At 39.3% G+C, this 19,884-nt stretch overlaps 1 protein-coding gene across 1 annotated transcript in view; it reads right to left on the reverse strand.

Moving 5' to 3' along the window:
• ACSS3 (acyl-CoA synthetase short chain family member 3) overlaps positions 1-19,884 on the reverse strand; it is a 97,537-nt gene that overhangs the window by 37,004 nt on the left and 40,649 nt on the right. Inside the window, exons 8-9 of the mRNA XM_050899937.1 lie at positions 15,960-16,111; positions 8,095-8,198 (exon numbers count right to left, since the gene is read on the reverse strand). Of these exons, the coding sequence (XP_050755894.1) occupies positions 8,095-8,198; positions 15,960-16,111 (256 nt within the window). The remainder of the gene's footprint in view (positions 1-8,094; positions 8,199-15,959; positions 16,112-19,884) is intronic.

The raw sequence follows: 19,884 nt of genomic DNA on the forward strand, positions 1-19,884 counted from the left end.
TGGGCTCTGTAACTCCAGAACTGAATTTCTGGCACTTAGAAAAAAAATTCCAAGAATTGACTCTTTTGCTGCAAATTAAACAGCACCCTTTGTTTAGTTTACTTTTCTTGCTGCCTCTTGGTCTGAAAATTTCACCGTATTAAAGGAATGCACTAGACTGGAATGCATCATATTAAGGAATGCACTGGACTGATCTGCACAGTTTTGAATAGGACAAAGCAGAAGATGATTGAAGAACAAAATCTGGAATCCACTTGCCAAATGTGGGGAGATGGAGGTCTAGATTGACAGGTAATTCACCTGAAGAACAATTCTGTAGTGGAAACCTGGAAAGATTAGCTAACAGAATAGAGTTGCAAAATCCATCTTTCCGGATACTCACAAGAAGAAGATTCTGCACAATGTTGCCAAGACAACACAATGGAAACTGAAGACTGGGGACCACATCATGCTGCTTCAAGACAACATTAATAAACTCTTCCCCATACATGATTGTGGTAGGAAGTACTTCACTGAAATATATTACAGTGAGTACACTTAACTACGATTCATATTTTTTACACTGAATTCAATGATACAGTTGTTTTGTTTGTATAGTCCTAATAAAAGATATGTATAACCATTACCCCTAAGTGGAATTACACAATAATAGTATGTGCTAATAAAAATATTACCAACATAGCATTTGCATGTTTTAGAGGTAAAACACAGAGAAGGAACAAGAACAATTCTAAAAGTGATAGAGTATATTCATCAATCGTGCTACAGAACTTGGGGAATTCCTACCAGTAAATTTTATCACGCTATGTCTCAGAGTAAACAAGATCTTGTTACAAAGTGCACATGCTATAACCTTCTTTTTCAGCAGCCATAATGTAGCAAGCACTACGTGATTTTTGTCCTAATGCCTGCTGCAGACACCCATTCCTTACTGGATAAGGCAGCTTATTTCCATGAAAACAGAAAACGTGCACAATCTTCTCATAGGTCTGCCTGCTAGTGAGCTGACACTCAGGACACAGCAGATATCTCCTGCTTGAACCTCCTACACTTGCATGCTCTGTAACTTTGATTCCCATAGTATACAACCAAAAAAGTTGTATGGAAACATGTCTCTTGACTGAGATTTTATGCATGTCAAATTTTAACACTGAATTTTCAGTTTCAGTTCTGTTTCATCTGAATTTTCCTATACATCCTCAAAGACACAGTCTCAAAATGGTTTTATTTAAAAATATCAAGAGAAAAAAACTCTTTACATCCTATACTTATGAAGAAATGGAAATCTGACTACTTAACTTTTTTTAAAATGTCAAAAACAATGTGGTAGAGTTTCATTTTATTTCTTTTTACTACAAAATACTGAATAGCTAACATGAAAGCAGTTGACGATGTTTAACATGAGCTTTCAGAGCCTTCGTGCTTCCACAGCTCGTCACAACCTCATGGCTGTTACCCTTTTTTTCTTCTAGAATTCAAAGCCAGCTCCAAAACCAAGGTAACCCAAACTCACATTTCTTTGTGTATTGAGGCCTCTTCCAAGGATGTGACACAGCAGGTACAACCCAAACACTGTTTAGGCTATTTCAAATAGATTTGGCAAGGTGCCCTGTAACGTACTTACCTGGAATACTGAAACAGAGCCACTGTGTCATTTCCTTAAAACATAACTACACACAGAGACAGAACATGGTCCAAAATGTGCATTCTTGTTCCCTTTCAGACAAAATATCACAAAATATATGTAAATATGACAAGAAAATTTATCTCTGAGCAAGAAAAGCTCTGTTCTCTAAAACTGAATTTGCAATGGCTTCCTGGATAGCTTGGGGCAAGATACTTGTCTTTCTCAATTTAATGTCTGCAAGACTGGAATAACTTTACTTACTTCACAGGGGTGTTAAAAGAATTCATTTGCTTGTGTTTGCACAATTACTTTGAAGATGAAAATTGATATTTAAATGCTAAGTGTCATTTCGTATATATAAGCAAAAACTAAACATCTGCACAAATCCAAAACAAGATTATCCTCTCTCCATGTACAGATGAGCACAGGAGCTGAAAGTACCGTTCTTTCATCCATTGCCATTCTCCAAAGAAAACAGCAAGTGCTTATCAGTTCTTACTGCCTCAAATCCTACTTGCTGCTCATTGATCCTGTGACATTCATTTCACAGCTTGTAAGATGTGCTTACTATACTTGTAACAAATATTAATATTTAAAGTAAGTGTTATTGATGAAGGTGTATTGACACAAATCAAAGTTTTAATCAATCAGGCTTTCCAGGTGTAGCTGTTTTGAAGTCCCCTAATGAAAGCTTTCTTCTGTTTCAAAGTACTGTTTCAGCTCACAGTGATTTCATATACTCCACAAATCTTCCAAAGACAAAATGAAAGAAAACTCTATCTACATTTCTTTGTCCATACTCATTTATTTCTAGTTTCAATATATGGCAAAGGGGCCAAGAGCTTTGAAGATACCTTACTGAACCTGAAGCAGCAAGTGATTTACACTCTTTTTATAATACTTTTGTTTGTCAGCCTCTTGTTTCCCTTCACTCGTACTCATTTCCATCTCCAAATAATGACTCAGTCACCCTTCATCTCTACAAAGCTGATCTTTTCCCTCCTTTTCTCAGTCATAAACACGGGAATAGAAATTACCCCATCATACAAGAAACACTAATTACCCAGATACTGAATTGCCCTCCTCCTCCATCTTCTGCTTTAGCATCAGTTGAAAGAGCCAACGACTATGACATAACTGCGTAAGTAAGATCTACAGTATTCAGATAAAACTAAGATGCCAACATTTCTCACAGTTTGGCAATGCTCTTGTTTTGAAAGAATGCAGACAAATATCAAATCGGGGAGTAAGTAACAATTTGCCAGATTATCAAAGGTCAAAAGTGTTTTCATATCTGGAAGTAAGTCAGAAGCTTTCAATCTTGGGCATAACAAAACAGCAATTTATAACTTCAGCTGCAATTTAATTACAAAAAAGGTAGTTCTTCAACTTCAATAATTTTGTTATTTTGAATTGAATTTTGTTATAAAAAAATTCCATTTTAAAAACTTAGTAGCTCTACATAAAATAGCTAATTGTCTCAACCTCTTCCTGCTAGAAGTGATTAGGGTTTTTTCTTCTGTGCTTTTAGTTATCATTTTTTATTTTAGAGATAGTTCGGAAAATTGTTATTTCTGAATTTTTGGGTCCTCTATTCTGTCATCAGTCACTAACCTTGCATATTTCTAATATGAAGTGAAACAGCCAGTTATCTACTCTGTAAAATATTTCACATTCAGCACATACAGCTTTAACCTAGTGTACTGAAATCCAGTACTATTGGATTGAAAAGGCTTTTTCAGCACAGAAATCCATTTTCAACAACATTTTACCAAGTGACAGACACAGCTGAATGTGACATAACTGCTTGTTTTTTCACAGTTAATGGGATACGTTTTGTATTCTGCTAAAAAAGAGGTGACTGAACAGCAGAAGGGAAGGCTGCTTTCATCTGCTGCCCTGGCTGCTGTGCTCTGGGGCAAGCGAAGCATTTCAGAGGGAGGAGGACCTGCTTCTTCCACCTGAGCATCTGAGCATGTTGATCTCAAGGGAAGTTCAGGAAGACAGGACATTGTGGGGAGAAACATTCCTACTTCATCTCACTTACCAGACCTGACCGTTCTCTATTTTAAAAGTTATACAAATTTAGTTTATTAGCTTGTATTCTATTAAGCACTTTTTCCTATGCCTGGGAGGCAAGGAGGGGGTGTTGCACTCCACGTGAGAGGGGCTCTGCCTTGTTAGAGGTCAGGTCAGGAGCCAGTCAACAACTTATGAGTGAAAACCAACATTCATGCTCCTGTAGCGAGTATCTACTGGAGACCTCCCAATCAGGATGAGGCCTGTAGATGAGGCCTTCTTCAAACAAAGGGAAGAAGTCTTACATTCACAGGCCTTCGTCCTGATGGGGGACTTTAACCACGCTGATACCTTCTGGAAGGACAACACAGCAGGGCACAAGCAATCCAGATTTATGCAGTGCATTGATGACAACTTCCTGACAAAGGTGATCAAGGAGCCAATAAGGAAAGGTGCTCTGCTGGACCTCATGCTTACAAACAAGGAAGAAATGGTGAGGAGCAGCCTTGGCTGCAGTTACCATGAGATGGTGGAGTTAAGGATTCTGAAAAGAGGGAGCAAGGCAAAAGCAAGGCCACAGCCCTGGCTTTCAGGACAGCAGACTCTAATCTCTTCAGAGATCTGCTTAGAAGAATCCCACTGAATACAGAGAGAAGAGGGTTCCAGGAGAGCTGCTTGATATTCAAGGATCACTTCCTCCAAGCTCAAGAGAAGTCCATCCTGTCAAACAGGAAATCAAAGGCAGGAGGCCTGAATGGATGAGCAAGGAGCTTTGACTGAACTCAGACATAGAAAGGAAGTGTACAAGAGGTGGAAGCAGCAGCAGATGACCCAGAAGGAGTATAAAGATGCCGTCCAATTGTGCAGGGATGGGGTTAGGAAAGCCAAGGCTCACCTGAAGTGGCATCTGGCAAAGGACATGAAGGACAATGAGAAAGGATTCTAACAAGTACATAAACAGCAAAAGGAAGAGTAGGGAAAACATGAGCCTGCTGCTGAACAGGACAGGGGATCTGGTGGCAAAGGTCACAGAAAAGACTGAGGTACTGAATGCCTTCTTCACCTCAGTCTTTACCGTAAGACTGACTTTCAGGATTCCCAGACCCCTGAGATCAGAGGGAGTCTGGAGCAAGGAAGATTTACCCTTGGTGGAAGAGGACCAGGTTAGGGAGCACTTAAACAAACTGGACATACATAAGCCCATGGGGCCTCATGAGTTGCACCCATGAGTGTTGAGGGAGCTGGCTGATGTTATTGCAATGCCACTCTCAATTACCTTACAAGGGTCATGGCGACTGGGAGAGGCTCTTGAAGACTGGAAGAGAGCAAATGTCAGTCCTCTCTTCAAGAAAGGCAAGAAGAGAGATCCAGGGAACTACAGGCTGGTCACCCTGACCTCAGTCCCTGGGAAGGTGATGAAGCAACTAATGCTGGAAAGCATTTCCAAACACACAAAGGCCAAGAAGGTGATTAGGAATAGCCAGCATGGATTTATGAAGGGGAAATCATGCTTAATCAACCTGATTGCCTTCTACAATGAGGTGACTAGCTTTGTGGATGAGGGGAGAGCAGTGGATGTTGTTTACCTCTACCTTAGTAAGGCTTTTGACACTGCCTCCTACAACACTCTCATAGATAAGTTGACAAAGTATGGGTTAGATAAATGGACAGCGAGGTAGACTGAGAACTGTCTGAACAGCCAGGCCCCGAGGGTTGTGACCAGTGGCACAAAGTCCCATTGGAGGCAAATCACTAGTGGTGTACCCCAGGGGTTGAGAGTGAGGCCTATATTATTCAATTCCTTCACTAATTACCTGGACAATGGGAAACACTGTGCCGTCAGCAAGTTTGCAGATGACGTAAAACTAGGAGGAGCAGCTGATATATCAGATGGGTGTGCTGCCATTCAGAGGCATCTCGACAGGCTGGAGAAACAGGTCAACAGGAACCTCATGAAGTTCAACAAAGGGAAGTGCAAAGTCCAGCACTTGGGGAGGAATAACCCCAGGCACCACTGCACACTGGAGACCAGCCAGCTGGAAAGAGAAGAATCTGCAGAGAATGACCTTAGGATCCTGGTGGACAGCAAAATGACCATGAGGTAGCAATGCATCCTCGCTGCAAAGAAGGCGCACAGCATCCTGGGCTGCAAAAGGAAGAATGTTGTCAGCAGGTTGAGGGAGATGACCCTTCTTCTCTACTCAGGACTGGTGGGGCCACATCTAAAGGGGCCAGTTCTGGGTTCCCCAGTACAAGAGATGGTCCTACTGGAGAGAATCCAGTGAACAGCTGGGAAAAGGGACATCTTTCATATTGGGAGAGGCTGAGAGAGCTAGGACTGTTCAGTCTGGAGAAGGCTCAAGGGAGATGTTATCAATGTGTATAAATACTGGATGGGAGGGAATGAAGAAGAGGCAGCCAGACTTCTCAGTGGTGCCCACTGACAGGACAAGAAGCAATAGACACAAACCAAAACACATGATATTCCAGTTGAGCACAAGAAAAAGCGTTTTTACTGTGAGGGCAGTCAAACACTGGCACAGGCTGCCCAGAGAGGTTGCGGAATGCCCATCCACAGAGATATTAAAAACTGGACAGGATCCTGCACAACTCTCTCTTCGACCCTACTTGAGCAGGAGGGTTGAACTAGCTGACCTCAGGAGGTCCTCATCAACCTCAATGATTCTGTGATTCTTCCTTCCTTCTTTCTCCTCATCCCTTGAAATTCAGTTCTCTGATAGGAACTCTGACTTAGCAAATTTTTTCCATCAGACTGAATGTCTTGCTTACATTCAACAGCACACATTTCTACAGAAATCACTTGGAAATAAAAATGGATCTTCATTCTACTCAAATTATTAAATGCTCTCAAACACTGTATTTGAAATGGCCTTAGCTCATTAAGTCCTGCTACAATTTAATTTAAGAGCATGCCATGAATATAAAAATCAAGAAACGTACTGTACTCGAGTTGGACTCGTGGTCTTCTTTGAAAAGTCTCTCAAACACAGTCTTACCTCTACACACTATGAGTACAATTACATCCACATGCTTGTTTAAGATCTCTCATTGATACCTGAGATACATCTGAATGAACGCAGTAACATTAAACCTTTGCATTAAATATACGTCAAAGCTATAGGCGATTATATATATATGTGCACAGACACAGACAGATAAAAACATACGTGAAATTACATACAGTAATATTGCTTACTGCCAGTTCAGTAGGTAAAGACATTATTTGATCTTTTAACCTTTTTCAGTTAATTGCTCATTCTGCACCACTGAGGCCTGTTCTTGCCTACAGACACTAGGATCATAGAGAAGTGAGCAAAATATAGGTCTCGTCCCTCATATTTATCAATTAATTAGCAGATTAAATCAAGATTAAATAAAAATGACCCTACTATCTTCCAGTACTTTCTCAGTATTTATCTAAGATTGTGGGTTTTAATAAAAATGATACATTTTAAACCTCCTGAACTGATTTCATTACATAACATATATTATAGATGAACTAAAGAGTTTTCCACTTTTTATTCTAATCTTGTATATCTGCCATCTGACCCATCATGGGGGATGAAAACATTTTTCTCCACAAAGAGAGAGGCCAGAGAAAATCTGCATCTCAAAACAATGATGCACAGAAAATAGAAGAGGTATTTTTGGAAGCGAGCGAAGGAGGGAGGGGAAGAGGGAGCTTTTGTAATACACTTCCTTAGCTTAAATAGCAATAATGTGTGTAAGAAGCAAAATCCGAATCTGACCTTGTAATAGTGAAATTTAAAAACATATTAGTCCATAGTTATAAGGAGATACATTTGATCAAGCCTTAATCCAGAATTCAACTGGGATTTTTGCAAAGTTCCACATAGATTGGTACTCTGATTCCTTCATTGCAGTCTAAGTATCTAATCCTCCTCCATTGAAATAAATGGGAGACATTCCAAAATAATCAAGAGAAGTTGGATGAGATCCATACAGAACAATATTAAAGACCAAGGAGTCTAGTCTGTGCTGCACATTATTTGTTTTTAATTACACAAAATATATGTACAAAAAACTTAACTTAAACCTGAAAGCTTCCCTAAATACCAAATTTTCTGTCACAAACTAGTCACACATGCAAACAATATAAAAATACACCTGGAAAAAATACTGATGCAAACTTTTTTTTTCTTTCTTTCTTTTTTTAAAACACAGGCATCAGAAAATACCTTTTTTTTTTTTCCTGTATAGCTTTTAAAAATGCTGTGTTTTAAATATACCCTGAAGTCACATTTCAGACCACTTCCAAAAAAAATTCCTCCTGCTTTATTTTCACACTTGGTCCTGCCTATTTAAATGTTCATGGAAAGAGAAACCAGTTCCACCTGCAGACTCAGGAAACAAGTCTGAAAATATCTCCTCACAGTATTTTACAAACAGTATTTTAAAACACTCACCAGTTTGCCACCAGTGGTCCAAGACAGGTACCTTGAAGACCTTTTTTGACCATTCTAGCGTGTCCACATCACAGTGCTCACCAGCTACAAATAACGTTCTGAACCTTTAAATAAAAATGAAAGAAGTATATATCTTGATCTGGATGGGGAAAGGAAAACAAGATAACAAATTCAATAAATATCTCTGGTCAGTGTCCCAGATAAAGAGAAAAGGGGAGGGAGGACTCTTACTCTTTGTATGCTCCTTCCTACCAAGTAACAATTAGAATCTCAGCAATATTAATTTATGCTACTTAATACAACATGTAAAAGAAGCTTTATTTTCTGAATGCAAAGACCTTGGGAGACCAGAGGCAACCAACTGTCAATGGAAGTAAAAAATAATTAAATGCTCTGTACACAGGAACTAGGTAGATATCCATTAGGCAAAACATAAGAATGAAATACCAAAAAAGGTCAGAAAGAGGTATGAGAAAAATTACTAAAGAAATAAACAGAACTAAAAGGAAATACCTGTAGCATAATTCTTAGTTTTAAGTTGTTAATAATGTTCCATTTAAACAGACTTTAGTGTCTTTTGAACTGTTGAGTCGTCTTTTTATAGGCACTTGGAAATGAGTTTTGGGGGAAACAACGGGACATAAAGACATTTTCCTGTGGAGAGGCAGGCTATATATACATAAATAAAAAAAATAAAGTAATCCTACTAGATAATGCCAATCAGAACAACATTCAGCAGCCTTGGGTCCCTGATCGCAATACTAGACTTCAGGTCATTTCAGTGGACATTCCACAGCCAACTTTGGCAGAGAAGAGATACAACGCCTGGCAGTCCTGACAGATGTGATCTGCGTGTTTGTACCATGAAATTAGGTAGTGCTATATAACTGGGTATTAAACCCACACACTAACTTCAGAATCTTTTATCAGATGTTTAGTCACACTTTATCGTCCTTCATTAAGCATTACAAATTCACTTCACACCCTGTTTAGAATGATAAGGTCCTCTATGTCAACGGTAGCTTTCTTAAATATGACTATCAGTACTCAGAAGCTAGACATTACCATACATTACTGCATGCTGCTAAGGTTTTGATCTTTCTAACGCCTGCATAGTAACTTTATTCATATCATAGCAGATTTTTTGCACTTATTTCCTAACGAGCAATTTAAAACCCTGTTAAATTGCATATGGTGCGGCCTCACTTGAGTACTGTGTGCAGTTCTGGGCCCCACAATTTAAGAAGGATGTTAAGGTACTCAAACGCATCCAGAGGAGGGCAACAAAGCTGGTGAAAGGGCTGGAAGGAACGTCCTGTGAGGAGGAGCTAAGGACTTTGGGCTTGTCTAGTTTGGAGAAAAGGAGGCTGAGGGGCGACCTCATTGCTCTCTACAGCTTCCTGAGGAGGGGAAGTGGAGAGGGACGTGCTGATCTCTTCTCCCTGTTATCCAGTGACAGGACTCATGGGAATGGTTCAAAGCTGTGCCAGGGGAGGTTCACACTTGTCATTAGGAAGCATTTCTTTACCGAGAGGGTGGTCAAACACTGGAACAAGCTTCCTAGAGAGGTGGTCAATGTCCCAAGCCTGTCAGTGGTTAAGAGGCATTTGGACAATGCCCTTAATAACATGCTTTAACTTTTGGTCAGCCCTGAAGTGGTCGGGCAGTTGGACTAGATGATCATTGTAGGTCCCTTCTGAAATATACTGAAATAGTCTAGTCTGTTCTATAGTCATGGATACTCATGACACTGGCCAGATACTGTCACCTAATAAGAAGATACTAAAGAGAAGAACCACTTACGATCTTGTCTCCACACTTCCAACAAAGAAATAAGCAATCCTCTTCAGGTAGAAACACAGAACTTTTAATTCAGATTCATGGTGTACAGATGAAAATGAACCGCCAACTATACTCAGATGAACTGCTGATTTATATTCAATACTTTGTCATTACGTTTTATAGTCTGTGTTGTGACAGCATTATTTCTACTGAGAGCAATGCATGGTATTTACCTTACTTGGCTCTTATTATCCAAAAAATACATCTATGCTGAACTAGTTCTCTAGGCTTCTTCTATAGTCCACAAAGAACAAGAGGCAACTTTAGAGAGTAATTTACCTTTAAGACACTCAAACCAGTAAGGTTTATTTTTTACATAACAAAAACAAAATGAAAACCAAAATGAAACAAAATCCAAGGCCTTAGAGCAACACTAACTAACACATGACTAAGCCACAGTATGGAGACTTTGTTAAGCTACTGTTTAAAAAAATAGCAATAGACACAGCTATTAAGTTATTGCATTATAACTTGGAAGGGATGTTCCTGAATCTCAGAAAAAGGACAACAGGAATGTCTGAAAGTTTTCGACATTCTTATTTTGCTGCACACTTAAACACGTTCCTATTTAAGCAAGATTTTGAAAAAGAAATCATCTATTTGAGAAATAAAATCTAAACCAGAGGGAAATTTAAGACATAACATTTCTGGTTTCATTTTACAGATAAATCACAATGGAAAACTGCACTTCCTTCCCTGGACGGCTGGTGTGGCAATCTGAAACATTTTAGCCACATCAATGCCTGTTTGTAACTACCAGGTGCAATCCTGCCACAAGGTATAATGTGAATTCCGAATGCAGAGCTGCCACACACATGCCCTCTCGCTACAGACCAAAGAACTTGCTTCCCTTCTGTAGTATCCGCACAGGGTGGGCTCATGCCATCTCCCAAATCCTCCCTACTCAGCATATGACCAACAAAGACAGCACTTTCATTTTACCCAGAGATGCAGTTTGGAACCTCAAAGAGTTGAGGGAAGAGAGGAAAGATAAGAGGCAAACACAAATTCAGACTCCACATCAGAAGGACTCTGTTTACTAGCAAGTAACCTCTTTCTTTCTTCGAGTGAAAGTGTACAGGTATACTCACACTACAACTGACTAAACATTTCACAAACTGCCTGCCATGCCAAGAGAAACTGCAGAGACACTCTACCAAGTACTGCATCAATCCTCAAGGCTTCTGAGATGACAGAATGCCTAATTAAGATATAAGCGGAGCTTCATGTGGCCCAACATCAGACCCTGGGATTAAAAATACTTCTCCAAAATGTACCAAACTGTTAGGATTGCAGCATGCCCTACCACAGCCAGATCAATGTCAGTGACATTTCATTTCACTTCAAGTCTTCACACAGTCCATTATGAATGAAGACAACTGCTGAACAAAGGACTTGACTTGTCCTTCAGCAATGGACACAAACTGCATTGTTTTTGTAAAACCTGTAGACTTGTGGCCACAAAAAGAGAATTATTAGATATGGTAGGCATGAAAAAATTTCACTTCAGAGGCATGTAATTTAGAAGGAAAACTACAAGATTCATCTTTCCATGTAGATGAAATCCAGAAAGTGATTTAGGAAATTATGAGAAAAATCAGACCAATAACTCAAGGGTGTCAGAAATGAGAAAGAGAAAACGCACAGATCGGCCTGTCTGACCACAGAACTGGGAATACGTCTAAGAGGGAACCTAGAGATTGACCTCTCATCTAGAGGCCACAGACATCTCATAACAAGGCTGCCCAAACCAAAAAGCATACTTCAAATATTCAGACTCCACTCCTCTCCAGAGGATAGGCACATCCCGTTAGCATAAAAGGGAGCCTCTCACAGTGTAAGGACTAGTGACCTACTTGCTGTGTAGATGCAAGGCAGGAGAATGTACAGAGTAAAGCTACATCTGGAGACAACATAAGTAAAACATGGGATGAAACTTCACGAAGTGCAATAAGCCATGTGCCCTAAAATTGAACAGTTTTTTTTTCACAGTGACACTTGGCCTAGACATAAAAAATCTGATGAGTTTATTGCCTTTTAGATCCATTTACAGATCCATAGATAGAACACAGGAAAAGAAACTTCCACAGGCAAGAGATATTCGGAACTCTAATCACCAAGGTAGGGACCCCAGCACCAGCCAAATACAACCACCTGAGAATGGTCTCATCTGTGAACTAAGTAGAAGTAACAATCATAGAGGTAGCCATAATAAAAACTTTGATATATGAAAATCAATTTACTGCACATCTAGTTACAAACTTATGAAAGTCAGAAGATCTTGAAAAATGTTACCATGTTGAATTTGAAAACGCAGATGAAAGAATTTAACTTCCTTAATTTCAGAACAGCGTTTCGGCCAGCCCTCCTTGCTGACACACCAAGATGGCTTCGAGTAGCTTCTTTCTTGGAATAGAAGGCAAGGGGTCAAATTTATAAGCAGTTTTCACATCAAATAAGCATAGTTTTCTGGACTCATAAATACACAGCATCATTTTGGTAAACTGCTTTTTGAGCACATCTCCCACATTAGAAGATAATGATTATAATGAGTGTGACCCCAATCAATATCTTGCACCTGAATGCTTTTTATTGTAAAGCACAAGCCATTGCTGATAATTACAGTTAGCAGGTAACTGGAAGTTATAACACAGATAGAAGTTTATGATAGAAGAGAACAAAATATTGTATAAGTAAAAACCACAAATACGTATTTTATGGAAAGTTTTTTAAGACTCATGTTCACATGCAGGGCACTCCTGTTAAGCACTGCTCAATTTGCCTTATATGGAATATTCTGTAATTAGGCATGTTAAACACATTTCAGCTATGATGTAAAAATTCAATTTATGAATTCATTAACTTTATATACTGCTGAAAAATTCTGTTAAGTGTCCTTGTTTTAAAAATATGGCTATTAAAACACCAAGAACTTAAAAGACTTGACAAAAAAGTTAAGACATCATGTTATCCCCTGAGCCTAAAGTAAAATTCCTCTCTTCTGAATTGCCAGCTTTAATAATCAGATTTAATAATCTGCAGGCTCAAGAGCAACCTTATGTTGCGAGAAGGACAGGGATTAGCTCTTTGGCAAATTTACAGCACAAAACCATCAAAAAGAGTATCAGAGCAAAGTGGCACAAGCCTAACAAAGCATAAGAACTATGGAATTATCTTCTATCAAACGGTATAGCAAGAGAGAGATGGCAATGGTTATAAAATGTCCCACTGAACAATTTTTTAACAGTCCACTTAAAACTTCAAAGCATGTCAATGCACCTGTTACTGCAATCGTCTATCACTGCAGTGCTGTTAATGGGGAAGAAAAATCTTAAAACCCCTCTGTTAAATATGTATGTCCTAAGCTGTTGTTCTGAAAACCAACATTCCTAACATAAAATTCAGTGTAATCAAGCTTTTAGGCCCTATTCAAGAGTCCAGCAGAGTGGACTTGAAGTATCACCTGATACAGAGGACAGATCAAGGTCCCTAATGGCCCTGACGCAATCTAAATTGTTCAACACAGCATTTACATTTTGGTGTCACTCCAAGCACAAAAGCAACCACATCTCCAAACCATTTCCCCAAAACAGGAGCGTTCACATGGGTAATAATCTGAGCTGCACTTTTCCAAAGTAAAAGATCACGGAAGTGTTTTTAATTCTGGAGTGCATACACCAGTTTTTTTCTGGCAAAGAAAAAGTCTATCTGCATCATGTTAAATAAGCTTTTTTTCCTGAAAAGACAGTGAGGAAGGTTCATTCGCACTTCTTAACATAAAATGGAAATAAAGAACTCTTACTAATTCTTAATGCACCTGGAGACTGCAGACACTTAAATATGTAAAATGAATAAATAATATTTTCAGGTCTTCCGATTTTTCTCCATTGATGTGTTTGGTCGGCTTCCTTCCTGAATAGATTTTACCTTGGTCATGAGCATACACACCTTTGGAAACGTCACACGTAATTTTGTGCAGAGGCCAGTGATGCCACCAACATCAGATCTTAACAGAAATTTATTTAACTTACATCATTTCAAAAGAACACAAGCCTGCTTATAATCCAATTTACTCCTGTAAATCAAGCACTCCCTTGTATACTGGCAGCTGGCTTTGCCTATCAACTCTGTACCTTACCAGTAATTGTCTTTTTTAACAGGATTTTTAAAAAGTGACATTGACCTTTATCAGTTTTCTAACAGAATTTTTCAGGAATGAAATGTACCATGGTGGAAACCTCTTTCAGGACTGCATTTCTGGACATGTGTTTTGGAGTCTCTAGAGTAAGTAAGGATACATCTTAGCCCAGGTAGCAGAAAGACATCTCTCTTCAAAGATTCTGCACTATATAACAGAGAAGAAAGCATCATAGATCAAGTAAATGAATTAAAAGTAAAACTGATTTCAAACTGAAACAGGCAGAATTCACTTGACCTTGGATGGAAAAGTCCACCCAAGTAACACTCAAAAGCAAGGATTTTCCTAGAATGGAAATTTTAATCACCTGTTGGACTCCATTTCTTAACAACTGCACCTACTAGATATTAAATGCTGCGCTAGAGTGTGTAGTAAAGAGAAGTCATGTACCAGGGCATGATACGGCCCAAAGCTGAGTGAATTACGAGACAACTAAATCTGCAGACAAATGGAGAAGCTCATTAACTATGCACTGACTAGGAATGATGAAATACCTCTTTACATCTGGAGCAACTGATATCAGCAAGAAGACTCTTATCTGGAATTCTCATTTGGCCAGAAAATGTGACAACTTACAGAGCAGGTTAGCAGATTTTCCATTAAATGAATACTCTAAAGACAGACTAAGTCTTTTTAGTCATTGCCTAAAAAATGCAGAGGAACAGCAATCAAATTTTCTAGCCTCAGAATCACTTTCTTGTCAATAAACATCACAAAAGAATAGTGCATTAGGGTCTCAAATGAGCTTGTTTCCTATTTCAAGGAGGGGTAAGGACTGATGATAGCACTCCAAACAGATGGAAGAAAGTAATGATGAACTTGTAATGAATACCTCAGGAATAAATCCAACTTACTAATAAATAAAACTTTCCTGAGTAATTAAGAACGTGGAGGTCTAATGAAGCTACGTGGCTTTGCATCTTCCCCATCTCTTTGGACAAGTGTGATAAAAGATGTTCTTATGACTGAATACTGCCCATACAGTCTGTCACAGTCCTTGTTTGATGCTGAGCACATTATTCAAGATTAGACGTGGTCCAAAACCACATATTTTTCATTTTTAGAATGTTTACCATAACATACAGAAACTTGGTCTGTACGAGTACTAAATGCTCACAGATGCAAGTCACTGTGAGAGGCATTTTATTAATATAATGCTAATAACGCTTTTTAACCACATAATGCTAAGAACTCTGAAATAGTGGTAGTTCAGTGGCTCGGACTAATAGAAGACTTTGACCTTAATCTCTCTGTGCCTCAGCTTCCCATCTGCAAAATACAGATAATACCACTCTCATCTCACAGGGGATTTGTGAGGATGAACTCAGTCATGATTTTGAAGCATGCTGATAGTATAAACACCTTAAAAACAGTACGAGATAGCAAACAGCTCAGTCTTTGGAGCACATAACCATAAACAGTAACTAAGTTATGTGGAGATAAAACATTGACTAGGTGCCGATTAAATGAACCCTAAAGATCCTGTGCACTCAATGAAATGAGAGGTCATGTGGGAAAACAGTACAGGATCATGTAATCCAAGACTGTATTACAGAGCATAAGCACAGTGGAGTAAAATTAAGGTTGAGTGAGCAATCCTAACTCAGTAAGAGCTCTTAACCTTAGAGTTTTAATCTTTTTAACAGCTTTCCTCTCCTCCAAACTATCAATATAAATTTGCAAGCAAATACATGTACACCTAAGTTGTCAAGAATACATTTAAATTCTGCTATACAGAGGTGGGCAAAGCCCCAGACACTCTGCTATTCTTAGTTCATCCAGCCTGTTTCTGTAAGAAACTGCTTCCAGTGTATCCTTAGTTCACCTTTTCAGAGAGTACTGCTTTCCCAAGGCTGCCTCAGGGTCCTGCTGACGGATTGCTCTAATTGCAGTTGGTGAAGTAAAGAAGGCAGCTACTTCATGCTCTGCTAGCACACGGAAATAGGCACCAGCATCTGGCGTTCCCACAGGCTTCCCCTATGGAGAGAATAATTTAAAATGTCACAGGATAAAAATACCTCATAATTCCTTGACAGTTCAAGGCTTGAACACATAACAGTAGTGGTAGCACAGCAACAGAAGTAATTTCAAGTAAGACTTTAAAGAAGGCTTTGTTAAAAATAATAATACTGTGAGCATATTCACTTGTAGAAGTAAATTCACGAGCTTTGGGTACAATCTCTCACATGAACACAGCACACACTAGCTGCTACTTAGAAAAATAGGACAAATGGACATGTGAATGAAAAGACAGCCACAAAGAGCTGTTATTACACTAGCAGCAGAGGGAGTCATGCCTACATTCACCCTTATTGCAAAGCAGCCTGTAAAACACCCAGAGTCCCACTGAACTAGGAGTCTCTGGACACAGTGGCACTGCAGCTATATCCCCATGCACAGGCCTACGGGACATAATGCCAGCTTTTTCCTACCTAGAAATTTCCTCTCAATTCTGGAAAAATTCCCACTTAGCTGCTCACAGCTGGCTTCTTGGAACCTTTGTGCTGCTACCCCACATGAAGCCTGGAGAGAAGCTGAAAAGCCCTTTTCTGTTTTAGTGTGCTACCAGACTGTGGTCTGCTTTGTGGTTGGGGTTTTTTTTAAAAATAAACATTGTCTTGAGCTAAGGGGCATAGTCAAGAGAACTGTAAACAGAAGTAATCAGATGTGACAAATTGTCCAATGGTAAGTAATAAGAACAATAATAAAAAAAAAAATCAAAAATACTTTTCTGTGGTGCTGCAAATACAAAAAGCGGTCGGCACAGGATCATACAATCACAATCTTACTGTATGTAATTACCACAGTGCATGAACTGCTCCATACATATTCTGAAATTATGAAAAGATGATGTTAATGTGGAATGAGTTTTAGCTCTACAGGTATTGCCATAACCTTTTCACTAGAAAGGCCACATATGGAAGATGAACTTTGACAGAGCACACAAGTTAGGGGAGAGATACACTTTTCATACTGCACATAGCTTTGTCAATGCTTTATGCAAGAAGCCACAAACACAGAGAAAGTTTCACTACTGAAGTGTCACCATCTTTACAGCAGTTCACCAGTCACAAGACAAATTCATACCTTCACCATCCTTTTGTAAATGCAAATTTAGCATAGGTAGATTAATAGGTCCACTGGAAAAAAAACAGTATACGAAACTCTAATTAATACTTTTCATTTTGCCAAGATGCAAAAGGAACAGAGGCATTTGAATACCTTGAAGAATTTACTAAATTCAGTATTTTTATTCTGATAATGAGGCACTAGTAACACAGTAAATGCCTTTATGAAAGCACACACTAATCAAGTTAGTTGCCCCATCCCAACATAAAAATCAGCATGCTGACTGTGATGCAGGCTCACAGGAATTCATCCCTTTCCCTCTCTCCCATCTGTCCTCCCCCCTGCAGTCTTCCCCAGGCTTGCTCTGCATCCAGCTGTGCCTGAACACTGGCAAGACCACTGATGAACCATCTGGCAGATTTAAAGAACGCAGGGCACCTGAGGTCAGATATGTACCATTGGCTTTGCAGCCCTATGGAGAGATACTGCTGGTGAGAGGACTGCTGGAGCAGAGGATCACCGTAAAAGTAAAAAAAAACAAGACAAAACAGAATGCACAATTGAAAAGCCTTTTCTTCTTAAAGGATGGAGCAGGCGGTAAGAAGCAAATAGAGAGAAAATAAACAAAAGAAACAGTTCCCAGCCCAAGTAGCAGGGATGAGCATCACCAATGCCAAAAACCCTCTTTTTGCCAATAACCTATCCTAAATTACCTAAAAGAAATGCAGAAGAATGCTATTTTCTTGCTGAAAAAGTGAGTTATGTCCTTTTTTCTGTCAGATAACGCACAGTTTCCAAAGAAAAATCTTTCACCAGACTGTCTTTAAGCATCATCCTTGCAGACTTCTTCATCACAACCTTCATGTGTTCATCAATATTTGTTCATGAACCTACTTATTCAAGTTGATGTCATCTCCCTATAATGTTCACTATACCTGCAGATCTGTAACCATCTGGTTAGGAGTTCAAGCCCACATCACTAACTAACACTAAAACAAATGGTCTCAGACTCTGAAAAATTCCAAATTTCCATAAACTTCTCATTAACTAATTATGTAATTGAACTGGTATCAATCATTTTGGACAGCAAAAAACCTAGCTGTGGAGCAATCTGAAATCGGTTAGTCTGCCAGTAATAATGTAGGCTGTTATTTTTTAACCAAATGGAAATGTCCAGAGCCCATAAAAGGGCTGTGTCTGGCCCTGAGCACACCCACTCCCTTCTAGGGGCCTGGCTGCCGGTACTCAAGGCCAGGTTTGCCATGGCACAGCTGTGTAACCTTAGATCAGACCACTAGGAAAACAGCAGAGTTGTGAGAAGACCTGAAAGGAGCCTCCCCTTCCTCAGGAGATGATTTACCCTCAGGCCCTCACCCTTGGTTCCTGCCTGAGCTACGTCACAGCCGTGCCTGTGCCTGACACCTCCAGCAAGCCTGAGCCTGAGAGCATCTTCAACACAAGCAGCTAAACCTTCAGGAGTGCGTGGGTAGGCATGCAGGGCTCTGACAGGTTGATATTTAACTGATGTCACAGGTAAGCTACAGCAGCTTTGGTTTGGAGAAGTACTGTTCTCAGATCTAGGAAAAAAAAACAAATAAAACACAAACAGTGGAAGGAAAGGAACAGAAAATTCACCTGACAGTTGATAGGAAATAATACCCAAAGAATAAGGCAACACTTAAAATACTCACTTAGGGAAAAAAAATCTGGCCCAGCTGTAAAATATTCTTAGTGATTCTGCAGAAAAACTTCCCCGGTGCCTTGGCAGCTGCAGCTGTTCACAGTTTAGCAAATGCATAAACAAAAACTGACATAAGCAAAACAAATCTGAGACAGTGCAAATCAATTTCAGAGCCCAAAAAACTACAAATAACATTGCCAAAGACAGTTCTAATTTATTATACAAAAATTTTAAGAAATACTGCAAGATGCCATGAGAGGCACATGCAATTTTTATTTTTAAAGAGTTAGCAATATAAACAATAAAGCACAGGGTAATTGAATTCAGCATATGCTGACAGATTGCTGAGTCAATTGGGGACTATAAGCAAATGAGATGCTTCCACTGAACTTCTGCAGGGATCAGTTCAAGACCTGTTGCTATTCAGTATCTGCATCAATACTGGAGATGAAAATTTATTTTAAAAGTTACTGGCAATAATATCTGTGGTTGGCAGAAACTGAGAGCATGGTAAACAAGAACAAGGCAGTCAGAAAGTGATCTGCCTCACCTAATTTAAAAAAAAGTAGAAACAGACACTTCTTGTATCAGCTAGGAGGATTCAAGTAGAAAAGACTTTCTTTTAATAACCTACCACGAGATTCTGAGACAGACAGACAGATAGGAACATCTTTCTGGAAGTACCCAGATTTAGCATGTAATTTATCAGATGTCTACCAGCTGAGCAGACATCCTGAGGCAGAATGTGTTGATGGATAATACACGATTATGAAAGAAGATTCATAGCCAGGCAGCAAGAATGATCAAGGGGACAGAAAAGTTCTCCTATGCAGAAAGTCAGAAGCCACCAGGATGGATTACTCAAGGAAAAAGACATATAAGAGGAGCTATAATAAAATAACCAACAATGCATCAGTAACAGTGCAGCAATTCCCCTTCTGTCTGACTCCTAACAATGAGGAGTTCTTCAATTAAAGATAAATTCAAAATTACGAGGAGG

The sequence above is a fragment of the Gymnogyps californianus genome, chromosome 1 (assembly GCF_018139145.2).
Source record: "Gymnogyps californianus isolate 813 chromosome 1, ASM1813914v2, whole genome shotgun sequence".
In the NCBI taxonomy this organism is placed as follows: domain Eukaryota; kingdom Metazoa; phylum Chordata; class Aves; order Accipitriformes; family Cathartidae; genus Gymnogyps; species Gymnogyps californianus.